At 52.8% G+C, this 13,271-nt stretch overlaps 1 protein-coding gene across 1 annotated transcript in view; it reads right to left on the bottom strand.

Moving 5' to 3' along the window:
• Positions 1–1,546: 1,546 nt before the first annotated feature.
• HS3ST6 (heparan sulfate-glucosamine 3-sulfotransferase 6) overlaps positions 1,547–13,271 on the bottom strand; it is a 29,806-nt gene continuing 18,081 nt past the window's right edge. The window contains exon 2 of the mRNA XM_065850815.2: positions 1,547–2,433. Coding sequence (XP_065706887.1) covers positions 1,815–2,433 — 619 coding nt within the window. The 3' untranslated portion in view covers positions 1,547–1,814. The remainder of the gene's footprint in view (positions 2,434–13,271) is intronic.

Below are 13,271 nucleotides of genomic sequence, written 5' to 3'. Positions count from 1 at the left end.
ACTATCAGCTTTTCCAGGCTTTCACAGGCACTTGGGAAACTTTAAAGCCCTTGGCGGAGAATAATTTGGTCGAATGTCGTGTCTGGAAACAAAACCTAAACAAGCAGAGTGCAGTCCATCATGCGGAGCTGCCAGCGAGGATGACAACGGGCTCCAGCGGCTGCGACATCCAACCCCCAGCGGGTCGGCGGCCGGGGCACCCGCAGTCCGGGGGACACGGCTCGGGGACCCTGCACCAGGCACAGGGCGCTGAGCCTATCCTGGCAACACCACATCGCTCTGGGGCCTCCGGGATTTTAACCAGCAGAAAAGTAGTCTAGATTGCATCTTTTCTTACTACTCTTTTACAGGATCACAATTTCTTAATACCCCCACCCTCTGGCACTGCACCGGTGGCATGTGAGCCTGTCCCCAGCACATGGACTGACACCACGATGTCCCAGTCCCCACGCAGAAACAGGCAACTCTCTGCAGTTAACTCCAACATCATATTAAACCCGTCTCCGCACCTGTCACTTGTCCCAGCAGCAACCAGACGAGCCCAAGGGCTGAAGGGGCAAACGTGCTCAACCTCAGCAACAGCCCAGAGCAACGGGACAGAAAATACGTGTCACCTCCAAGGGGCACAAAGGAGGTGCTGGGGGGCAGGGCATGGGAGCTATGTGGGACAAAAAACCTGCCCCAGAGCTTGGAAAAAAGGGTGTGCAGTCCAGGAGAAGCGGTACCTGATGACTCCATCACCCCAGGCAGGAGCAGTGAGGACAACAGCGATGGCACGGCTGGCGGGACGGTCAGCCTGGGGATGCTTCGATGGAAGAAACCACAGCCAAAGCGTATTTGCAAACAATGCAGGGCCTGAGGGCCCTTCAAAACACATAATTAGCTCACTAAAGAGACAAATACAAGTCACTAATAAGATATTAGAGGTTAATTAAATGTTTCCTCCCCATCTTTAATTAAGGGAAAACCAGTTAATTCAGATTGAACTAATTTCTGCAGCCTCCCGTGATGGCCCTCTATGGCTGCAGATTTGAAAATCTATTGAGATTATTGAACCAAAAGGTCAGAGTTTGGGGCTTTTGTTTGCTCTACTTGGGTAAATTTAGGGGAAGCAGAGATTTTAATCCTGAGGGTTAGAAATGCCCTGCTTTATCAGCTGGGTTACTCAAAGAACATAAGACGGCATGTGATACAAAACTCCCTCTCCCTAACCCTGGACCTGGCATTTATTCAAAAACTACTGCTGTTAATTGTCTGTCTTTACTAGCAAATTTCTGCGGATGATTTTCTGTCTGCAAAACATAACACACACCTGGGGTCCACTGCTCAGCCGGCCTCACCCACCGCCCCATGGCACCCGCTGCTTGTGCTCAACACTGGAATTGGCTTTGGCAAAACCCCACTGGCTGCACGGCCCAGAGACCAGCTGGTTTCCAGATCTTTTATCATGGACGGCAGAGCTGTCATCCACGCACCCACCCACCCATGCACTCACACGCTCCCACTCACCACCCAGAATGGTTACAGTTAATACAGATTAGCAAGATTTATATGGAAGAATATTTAATCTGGTCAGGGAGGGGAGAGGGGTCATCTGTGGTTTTATTTCTTAAATATTTCTCTCTACTCCAGAAAGGTCCATTTCTGGCCAAAAAAGGTCCAATATAAATTAGAACGAAGGGAGGAAGTTGCTGGTGGGGTGGCCATGGGCATCCCTGGACCACAGCATCTGTGAGCATCCCCAGACCACGGTACTGGCTCTGTGCACTGTCAGGCAGATGGGTCCTGGTGCATTATTGTGACCCATGGACAGCTCAGTCCCACCCAAAGTCCTGCCCTGTCATCTGATAAAACTTCATGTTGAAGGGTCTGTAAAACTCCCGCAGGCGCTGGACCACCTGCCCGTCAATTTTGGGGTGCGGCCGCCCCTTAGATTTCCCCAGGCAGCGGGGCTTGCTGCCACCCTCAGGCTTCTTCAGGCAGGGAAAGCCCTTGGTCTCATTAAAATAGAAATGTTTGTCTGTCACCACCCTCTTGAGACCCAGAAAGTCCTGGACACGGCCCATTTCCCCTGCTGGGTCACTGACGAGTCTCTCTCCGCTGACAAAGAGGAATTTGGAGAGGGGGAAATACTGCAGCCAGTTGTCCAGGTGCTTGGCGTAGATCCCAATCCTCACCGCGCTCCAGCTTGTGTCAATCAGTCCTGTGCTGATGTTTTTGAAGGCCAGGGCCTGGAAGCTGGGGATGGTGGGGTTTTTGGAGAGTGTCTGTGTGTAGTCCGAGATGGCACGGGTGACCGGGTTCCTCACCACCACAATCAGCTTAGTGTCCCGAGACATGTTGTAGATGCGCCGCGGAGCCTCCTTGGTGACGAAGTAGCTGGGGGTCTTCTCCATCGTGATCTGCCCCTCCAGTGTGCGTGGCATCAGGCTCCTGGGGAGAGACAGGGACACAGTCAGGGCTGGAGGGCACTCCAAGCTGATGGCACGATGGGGACACAGCTCCCGGAGGAGCTGCTGTGGAGATGCATACGTTTATCCGGCCAACAAACATCCACCGTCCTGACACAAAACCACTTGTATGGTTTAGCAAACACAGGGAGATCCAACTTGAGCTGCTCTGCACCCAGAGGACAAGCTCCAGGATCAGGAAGTCTCTTTAAAAAAGCACCAATACCCAGATATTAACTGTGACAAGGGATAAAATAGAGAAAAAAAAATCAAGCCTAACCAAGAGGTTTCGCTTGACTGAAAGGAGGGAGTTGGGACGGGACAGACTCTTTCCTGTAGGGACACTCACTTTTGCCTGAACTTGGAAGAATTTTGGCTTTAAAGCTTGAGAATCCCCCTGGGAACACATCCCGCTGCTCAGAGCAGTGGCACCGGAGCGTTGTTCCCGGGGGAAAGCGGGGTCCCCATGGCGGGAGGGGATGGTCCGCATGGCCGGGCTGTGCTGTGGGGACACCAGGACTCTGCCCAGCAGCATCTGGTCCTTATGTAATGGGAAAAGGCTTGAGGTTTGGGTTGTTTTTTTGATTTTTTGTTGTGTTTTTTTTTTTTTTCCCTGGACGTAGGAAAGAACACTTTATTAAAAGCATTTGTGAGCAATACTGGGCCCCGCACAACTCCCTCCCTCAAAGAGGCAAAAGCCACTTGTGGCTTCTCCCTCCTCCCCCTCCCGCTTTATTTATTTAATTTTCTTTCAGAGCTCATCCTCACCATCCCCTGTCTGGCACCAGTGGTGCCGGGGCAGCCATGGGAGCTTTCCCCAACCTCTTTAGCACCTTTTCCCCTGCCACCAATAACCGCGCTCACCACAGGGGCTGTCTGCCAGGGTTCCCCCCAAACCAGGATCAGGCCCTTGTACCCCACTCCCAGTCCCTTCTCTGCCAGGATTGCCCAACAGCACATCCCCAAACGCCGCTGTTAGCACATCCCCAACCTGCTGCTCAGGCTTCCCCCGCCAGCCGAGCATGTTCAACCCTAATTATGTTCAGAAACCAGCCGCAGGCTTTGCCAGGCTGCCTCAGGCACCTCCTCTGGGTGACTTGTTGAGGCATTTCCACGCTTCGCAGCGCTGCCCTGGCTGCCACTGTGATTTCTGCACAGCAGAACGGCTCACACGCCCAAACCCTCCCTCAGCAAACATGGGTTTAAGACCTAAATCAGTCCCTCTCCTTGATGGGCAATAAAATGTTTATTAGCAAACGCTTGGGATGACGTGATCCAAGAGCCTGGAGAGCCCACGTTAACCCAAAACACTGCTTTTCTCAGCCTGTTCTCCCCACACTGGCACTTGAGCTCAGGAATTCGAAGTTGTGCTCAGCTTTCGCAAAACGCAATGGTTTGGGTTTGCTGCAGGCGCCAAGACGACATTCCCAAGGACATAAACCAGCAAGGAACCCGTGAGCCACCCTTGCGAGAGCGGGGCTCCCCGAGGGCACCGGCACAGCCGCCTCCAAGAACAACGCGAATCTGGATGCCACAGCAAAGGTTTTGCTGAAATACTCTAATAAAAGCCATTTTAGCTCCCCCTTTCCTTTTTGTAAGGGCCAGGCTGAGCCCCAGGGTGCTCACCCTGTCCCTAAGAGCTCTGCGGGGCAGAGGGACTCCCTGGGAGCCCCCTCACAGCAGGCGGCCCTGGAGACCCGCACCCAGCAGTACCAGCACCTTCCCCACACTCGTCCTGCTGACCAAGGGTTTCTCAGCACACGGGAGCAGCACCAAGTTTAATTAAAGCCAACCGCACCATCCTAAAGCTTAATTAAAATTTAATTAAAATAGAATTTTTAATAGAAGCCCATGTTGGGGCAGGGATTCCCAACTCTGCACAAGTGCCACTCAGCTCCTGTGCCTGTGGGCTGAGATGGGGTGCAGAGACCTTCCCCTGCCAGCATGGCCACAAACTTGGTGTCCCCCGACTGGGGACAGTAATGTGACAGTGACAGCTCATGCAAACCCCCGCAGGCTGGTCCATCAGAGCCATAAGCTCTGCAAACCAGCACTTACATGGATGCTCAGACAGGCTCCAACACACCCACAGCTTGTTTCCAACAGGAATGAAAGGTGCACGACCCGCTGTCGGCTGGACGCTGCTGATCTGGGTCTAAATCCTCAGTTCCACACTTAATGTGGAACCACCAGCCACGGGGGTCAGGGTGGTGATGGGGGGATTCAACATCATCCCAAGATCGCATTGGGAACAGGAACCTCCACGCAGTTAATTGTGCAGCACCTCCTCTTCCTCAGCAGCTCAATCACCCCCAGCTACTTGCAAGATAATTACGCTATTTCACATTTTCATTAACTCCCTAATACTTTCCCCTAAATTACCCCAGTTAATTATTGATAACCCCTTTCTGCCTCCAGATCTGGCTTAAACTGGCAAAGAGCAGACCAGGCTTCTGTAATGTTTCACTTTAGTGTAAGCATTGGAAACTTTAATTAAATTTACGGTTAATTCTTATCGACTTGAGGAAAACGCCTCGGGAACGCTAAGTATCACCTACAGGTGGGTGATGCTGCAACGAGGGAGCAGCTTGGCAGCCTTGGAGGGGGTTTGTATTTCAAGAGGAGACGCTGTGTCCAGGAGGAGAAATAAAACTCTTTTACCTTTCTATTAAGCTGATAAGTCAGATAGTAAAACAACCAGCATTTCAGAAGCATCAGAAATGGCACTTCCTATGTAGAAATACTCAATTTGTGAAGCTGTTAACACTTAAAGAAAAATAGCAAAATCACAGAGAGGGGTGGAAAAAGCCACCATCCACTTTGGGGCATCATGAGAGCTGTTTTGCCCATCATCTCACCAAGTTTTCCATTCCACTCGCCCTGGTGACCCATCCTCATCCTCCTCTCACCCGCCAGGCTGTGGTACCTGGGGCTGCAGGTTCCAGCCATGGAAGCTGATGCTGGAACATCCCAGAAATTGCATTTCTAAGAGCTGCTGGACCTCTCCAGGACATCCCCTCTATAACAGTCAATGGGAAATTGCAGATTACAGTTGTGCTCTCAGGGGCCCTCGTTTACATTAATTACCTCCTCTGTGGAGGTAGCAAGGTGCGGTAACTTCCAGCACTGATAAAAATGCAGAAAGCTGCATTAAATACAGATTAGCAGTCATAGCGGGCAGGTACTCAAAGCAGACTTCAAAAACCTGGGCCAATGTAACTTTTCAGGGTTAATTGGTTCATGATTCCTCGACTTTGGGATGATTTTGCTGCAGATGAGGGAAAATTCCTCCCAGCACCGAGCTGAAAGCATAAAGTAAAGGATGAACCCGTGGGAGGAGAACCTTGCTGATAAATAAGTCTCCAGCCCAAAAGCTTCCCACCCGCTGCTCGCATGGCAGCCCCACGTGAGGAATTGGCTCTAACCACCATTCACACACCCCCCCCTCCAAGATGCCAGGCAGCATCTTTAATATGGACATAAGTCCAACCTGTGCCAGGAACATGAAAGGAAACCCTGAAATCCCAGATAAACTGCAGATGTGGGTGATGGGTGCTGCCTGGATCAGAGCTTGCAGGGTCTATGTTATCATCAAAAGCGGGAGAAAAAGGGGGAAAGAAAAAGAAAGACACAAACCCAAAACTCTCCATTATTATTAAAAAGAAACACAAGCACTGAGAAAAAAAGCCCCCCACAAAAGCAAGTGAAAGGCGAAGGGATTTCTGCCCGAGGGGATATGGTTGAGAGCTTTCTGCAGGGCCAAAGAAAGTGACTCTTTGAAGGCGATAAGATGGGCGATGGGCTGACACAGGGGACAAAACGGGCCGGGACAGCCCAGCTTAGCGCCGGTGACGGCTCCGCTGGCCCAGGGGCACCCAGTGGCTGTGGTTCCAGGGACCTCCTCTCTCAAAGGACCGGTGACAGCCTGCCCAGGACCCCACTCAATAGGGGGACAGAACCTTTTTTGTGTAAATGTAAAACAGTTTGGAACCAGGAGAGAGGGGACAAGGCTTGGGACAGATTTATCCTCTCCCAGCAGACACCCAGTACCACCCGGATCTGCATATGAATCACCCCAACAGGCTTATCTCACCCGGCGGGACAAGGCTGCCTTTGTGCCCCACAGCGGCTATGAAGTTGTTAAACTGGAACCAGCTACGTAGACTGTAAGATACCGGCCTCTTCTGTCCAGGCAGCTAAAATAGCATCACCTTTGCTGGGAAGCAGGGCACAAGGAGGCAGCAAGGGGGGCGTGATGGAAGGGACAGATCCAGCCTTGTGTCTGGATGTCACAAGGGACAGATCCAGCCTTGTGTCCCCACTCCCAGCTCTCCCAGGGACCCCCCGGCTGCCGAGGGTTGTGCTGGACCCTCTGTTCCCCAAAATGGGGTGGGGGACACGCGTGGGCAGCCATGCTCACCCCCCAAGACCGTCACCTCCATCGTCTCCTCTTCCTGAGGCATCTGTTGAACCCCAGTGCAAGCCAAGGAACACTGAAGTCGCCAGCCAAGCCGCTCGGGAGCAAATTAGGCCACGTTCCTTTTTTATTCCTAATTACTGTGATATCCCCCATCTCCTTCCCCACTGCCCCTTTGGAGGAGATGGCGGGTCCTGCCAGCACCTCCCCAGCAGGCAGAGCCCCCCGGGCGCTTTCCATCCCTGCCCTGCCTCCATTATTTTTGATTCTTTCACCGATTCAAAAATGTGTAAATGAGGCCGCAGCTTTCCAATCAGGCTTGGCCAGGAGCTAATTGGCTTTAAGCAGGGAAACCTGAATATGCTAATGACAGCGGTAACAAGCCTGGGATGCGCCTGGAAGGGGAGCCAAGCCCTGGGCTCAACGATCGGCTGACTCTGAGACACGTCAATTAACAACAAGGAAGATAATTTATTAATGCTCCTTTGCATCCCCCCTGCCCTTTGCTCCTAATTACAGTTTGATACATGAAACATCACAGAGTTTTGCCAGGTCCTCCCAGCTGGAGCATCCCTGGGCAGAGCAGCCTCTCAGGGGAGGACAACAAATAACCCAGGACCAGGGCTGGGGGGTCTCCAGCCAACACCAGGGATCCCAGAGCTCTCCCCCTACCAGACCACAGGGGACAAAGGGATCCCTGGGGTGGGATCCAGCCTTGTCAGGCTGCGAAGAGGCTCAGAGAAGCAGGGAGCTGGTCCCTGGGGGGTCTGAGCCCCCCCAAACCCTTCCCCATGGACTCCCTTGCCAGCTACAGAGCCCAGATGCTTCATCCTGCGAAGGGCACAGGCTGCAAAGCAGAGGGGAGGCAGCAATGGGGTTTTTAGGGGGCCTGCGGGAAGGGCCAGGAGCCGGGGAGTTTTGTATTTGACTTTCCAACCTATTTAGCATCAAGACCAGGGGGATGCAGAGCCGGGAAAGGGGAGAAGCCCATTAGCATTTCTAATGGAGTGGCTGCTTTTGCAAGTCACCCGACACCCAGTTATTAACCTCGATAAGAACTGGCGCCGTTTGGGAAGCTGCTCTGTCCATCTACCCAAACCTCAGTGCACCCCGATTCCCCAGCCCTGGCAGGAAGGTGAGAAAAAGGCCTTTCCCCTACAAAACAGGGGGGGCAACACCAGCCCCTCCACTGGCCAACATTTGTGTCACCATTGTGCTCATGTTTATGGCTGGGAGTTACAATTATGGGCAGCTCAAGGCCCTGAAGCTTCTTATTTTGTTTTGGGTTTTTTTTTTTCATGGTTATTCCAGTGGGGTTGTTGAGGCCAAAGGGCTCCCAGTGAATGCACAGAACGGCATTTGATTATGAAGAGCAGACAGCAGAGTTAATAAGGGCGCAGCTCCTGCCCCGCTCGGGAATGACAGCACTGGAGGAAGAGGCTGCCTGGCCTCTGTCAGCATCCCTGGGATGCAAGGCTGGTCCCTGCTGTGGAGCCATGATTCACAGGGTCACCCCAAAAATGCAGAGCAGCTCAACTCCCCATTGACACCTGCCAGGGACCCACCACAGCCACCGCCGCTCAGGTCCCCCCTGGCTTTTGCCAAAGGTGGTGTCCCTTGGCCAAGGCACAAATCCATGGCCACCCTGGGATGCCTGCTTGGGCACCCCACAGGGACATCAGTCATCTCCAAAGATCACCCAGAGACAATAACAGCAAGACGGGGCCACCTGCAGCCCTTGATGGCAGGAGAGGGACCTGAAACAAAACCAGCCTCATGGTCCCAGGAGCAATACTTCGCTTACAACAAGCAAAGATATATTTTGAACAACCATTGGTGGAAAAGCAGCTGAACCCGCTGCTTGGGTTAAACCAAGTGAGAAACAGTGAATCCCCCAAAACTTACGGAAAGCCAGGGCTGAGGCGTGCCCAGCCATGGTGGGATGCTGGGCTGGGGCTCAGTGCTGGGCACATCCCTCTCCATCCCTCCGGAGTGATGCGTGTCTGCACGGCAGCAATTAGAAACCCTCTTCCCGCAGCTCGCTCCCCCGTGTCCCTTTGATTCCCCAGCCCCGGGGGCCTGGGGACAGCCTGTGGCAGGTGTCTTGCCTGTGACCCAGGTCAATCGAGGGCTCTGATCTCCAAATGACCCTTCCCAGCAGTGAATATGTACCCGCACTCAAACAGCTTGCAGATGAAGGAGCAACAGACTGGAGATGATTTATTCAGGAATTAAAGGTTCAGTACCCCTTTTAAAGGCTGCTCCTCCACACCGTCAGCCTTCATTGCACACAATTAAAGGGGTTAGCTGCCCCGGCCCGCCACAGCCCTCCTCCCTTCCAGGGGAATGGAATCAAACAAAACCAACCCCCCTGCACACCCCCGGGCCGGTCCGTCCCGCGTAAGGCTGGGGGCACTGCAGAAGGACCAACAAACTCATTGCATGAGTGACCCTGAGCTCCAGCTCTGCTGGGGACCAGCTGTAGGGATGCAGGTACTCAGGATTTGTCCCTGCTCACAGAAGGGATGCTCAGGGTCAGGGTCTCTGCTCGGTTTGCAGTGGAGGAAGCCCCAGTGTCACCCATACAAAGCCTGTTCCTGTAGCTGGGGCTTGGCAAGATGCTCCTGGAGCCCTAGACTGGGAAGAATAAACCTTCCTCCTCCTGTTTAAGCCTCCGGAGCAAGACTCGACCCCCCCACCAGCTCAGCAGCTCCAGGCTCCAGGCAGGGACGGCTCTGGGCACATGTAAGCTCACACCAGCATAATTCAAAAACACAGGCTTGAATTTACCTCTCATACCGAGAGGGGAGATAAGGATAAAATGTGCTGTCGTCCAGATTATTTTTTCCACTTCCGAGCTGTGAGAACCGATGGGCCGGTTTGGCTGCAGGGGGGGAGCATCGTTCACAGGCACGAGCAGCAGGAATTCAATGAAACGTTTCCTTCCTCTTAGCAAAGAAAAGGAAGAAATCTGCTGGCAGCAGCAGCTGCTGATAATCTCCTTCCGAGGCAGTAAATTATCCTGGAGCTACCCCGGCAAGTAATCCGGCAGATTATTACACCTTTCAGCAGAATCAGCCTTTTAAATACGCTCTCCTCTCACCGCGCATCTTGTGTTTTATGACCTGATTTGCTGTCTGAGTGCAGCAAAACACAAATTACGTTCTTCCGCAACCAGACCAATGGCACCGGTGACAAATTTTATGCCTCTGGTAACTGGGATACTTGGGGACTGCAATAAATAAGGGAAATTTGCTCTTCAAGCTGCATGGGGCTGGCAGCACAAGAGCCTCGGGAGGGGAGGGGACCCCCAACCACATCCCACTGACCCCGGCAATTGCAACAACGTTCGGATGGGCATAACATGATCAACATATATACTTCTAAAGGCCAGTTATTGGTTTTTTTACAGACCAGTTGTACCCAGTCTGAGCACTCCAGACCAGCAACACACCTCTGGAAGGCTGTTCAGATGCAAACTTATTGCTGCTTAAAAAACATATATATCTATATATGTATCTCAGATCACTCTAAGTGTGTCTAAGGTCTTTGTTTTCAATTACAAATAAAAACACTCATACTGGTTTTCACTAAATTATCCTCTTGCAGCAACGGGCTGATGGTTCCCAGTTTCCCACCTAGATGGAGGAGAGCACAGGAAGAACATAAAAAGCCCACAAAAATCTCATTTTTTTCAGGTTTAAAGTTATGTGGCCAGCAGAAATGGGAATTCCTCCACTTCCCAATGCCTGTGTGGGCAAAAGGAAAGCAACTGTAGTAGCTAAAAAGCGTCTCTTATAGACAAATCCTCCAATATTTTGAGTGCATCCATCCCTCTGCAGCCACGTGGTGCCACGTCCTGGCAAACTGACAGCTGCTGGGATTTGATCAGCAGATGCTGATGGGGCATCGAGGCAAGTCCCCAGAGCCATGAATAATTTCCGTGGATTTGTGTTTATTTGATCTCAGCATGGGGCTGGCCCAGCCCTGGCCGGACCCTTGTGGGCTGTGGGGAAGGGGCTGCCGGGCTCTCCAGATGGCTGTACCAAGGCCACCACCAGCAGGGCTGGCTGTCCCCTCCGGATCGGGGCTGTCCCCTCCAGATCGTGCTCCGGGGACCACAGAGCCCTTTGCCGGACCCTTCTCCTTCCCCCATCCCCACCTCCTGCATGGCCACACCACTGGGATTAGTGGTGAGGAAGCGACGCCCCCACAGCTTTCAGAGAAGAGAAAAGATCCTCCCAAGCTCACGACTTCTACTATAACTCATTCCACATTATCAAGTCTTTTTTTTTTAACCTTTCCTCTACTTTTAAATGGACAAAAAGGCGAACTTTGCACCTTCTGGTTCCCAGAGCAGAAGCCACATGCTAGGGTTCTGCTGGCATTACCAAGGGTCAAGTGCTCTTTAGAAAGCAATTAGTGCATTTTAGAGTAATTAATTGCCCATAAATCTCCATGGTCTGACAGGTAAACCCACCAGTTACCTTGGAACCTGTGAACGAGGGGGGTCAGGGGAAAGGAGACCCCGGCCCAGGCTCCAAACTGGGCAGCCAGTGGAAACCGCTACTGGCATCAGGGATCAAGAAAGAAATCCCTCCCTGGGGTGTCCCCAGGATGCTCCGCTCCTGGGGAGCCCAGCTCCTATTCCAGTAGATAAATCAAGCAGTAAAGCCAGGCACACAGTCCGTGTTTTAAACCAGGCAAATTCAACTCCTTTAACAAAAGCCATTTTAATGGAGTTCTGCCCATAGCGCCTTTGCATCCAGATTAAAAATCGCACTGGTTGGATCTGATGACTTACAAATCAAAGATGCTCTGAGCGAGGTGAGAGCCTGACCTTTGCCATCGGCGTGACGCCTCCCCCATCACCGTGTGCCAGTTGAGCACATGGTGAGTCCACCAGCTATACCTCATGGAGACTTCTGTAAAAATGCTTTCCCAGCCTGCATCTCCCCTGCTGAACAAGCACTGAGTCCTGCTCAAAACTTCAGCTTCAAACTAACGACAAGTCGTTCTGAAACGCATCCAAAACTGTTTCATTTCTACCTAAGAAAACATAAATCAGTCCTCACTCATGAGCTGGAGCCAGGTCTGAGATCTGCAACAAAGCCATTGGAATCCAGCAGAAACAGATCCCAGTGACAGGTTTAAGCTCTCTTGGCCAGACCCACAAAGGTATTTGGGAACCCAATGCTCACTGAAATCACTGGTGACTGCTCACCTCAATCCCCCTGCAAATGGGATTTTCTGCTCTGAAGGGGAGAATGGAGCCAGTGCCTCGCTCTGCCCCAGATTCCCCCACCCTACATCCCACCTGTGACACACCGGCTGGCCAGGAGCATCCCCCCCATAGCATCAATCTCCAGCACCCAACACCCATCACCAGCACTGGGGTAGGAACAGGGGCTGCCCTGGGACAAGAGAAGGGACAGGAGGGTGACAGGAGCCAGCAGCACCAGTCCTGCTCTCGCTGCACGGTGCTGGACCAGCCCAGCTCTGAGCGAGCAGCAGCTCCAACAAACAGCCCGGAACGATGCTCAGTATGGCCCAGGGGAGGAAAAGCACCAGATTGGTGCAATTACCTGAGTTTAGACAAATCTCCGCAGGCACCTGGGCCGGGTTCAACAGTTGGCAGATGAGCAGCATCATCTGCAGCATCAGCTCTTGTCTGGTGCTTGGGGATGGGCAGGGAGTAGAAATGTGCTGAGGCAGCGATGTGACCATCGCAGCCCCCCCTGGTCCCCAGCTGCAGGCAGGACCCGGCTGTCCCATCTCCCTGGTCCTGCTCTGATGCCTCTGACAGCTCAAGCAGGGATCACTGGGCTGCTGCCTGCCCAGCCTGGCAGGGGCACGGCTGCACGCTGCCTGCTGGCCTGGAGCAGGCAGCAGATCTGCAGAGCAGCAGGTTACAGAATCACAGAGAATCACAGCCTGGTTGGGCTTGAGGGGACTCCTCTGGGGATCCCCCAGCCCAAGCCCTGCTAATGCAGGGTCACCAGAGCAGATCACACAGGATCGGTTCAGGCAGGTTTGAATGTCTCAGAGAAGGAGACTCCACACCCGCTCTGGGCAGCCTGGTCCAGGCTCTGGCACCTCATAGCAAAGTTTCTCCTCATGTTCAGATGGACCCTCCTGTGTTTCAGTCTGTACCCGCTGCCCCTCACCCTGTCCCACTGAACAGAGTCTGGTCCACCCTCTGACACCCACCCTGGAGATATTGATCACATTGATCAGATCCCTCTCAGCTCCTCTTCTCCAGCTGAACATCCCCAGCTCTCTCAGTCTCTCTTCATCGGAAAGATGTTCCAGACTCCTCAGCATCTTTGTGTCCCTCCGCTGGACTCTCTCCAGTAATTCCTTTACCTCCTTAAACTGGGAAGACCAGAACTGGACCTCATACT

The sequence above is a fragment of the Patagioenas fasciata genome, chromosome 15 (assembly GCF_037038585.1).
Source record: "Patagioenas fasciata isolate bPatFas1 chromosome 15, bPatFas1.hap1, whole genome shotgun sequence".
In the NCBI taxonomy this organism is placed as follows: Eukaryota; Metazoa; Chordata; class Aves; order Columbiformes; family Columbidae; genus Patagioenas; species Patagioenas fasciata.
This window is presented reverse-complemented; position numbering and strand designations above follow the sequence as displayed.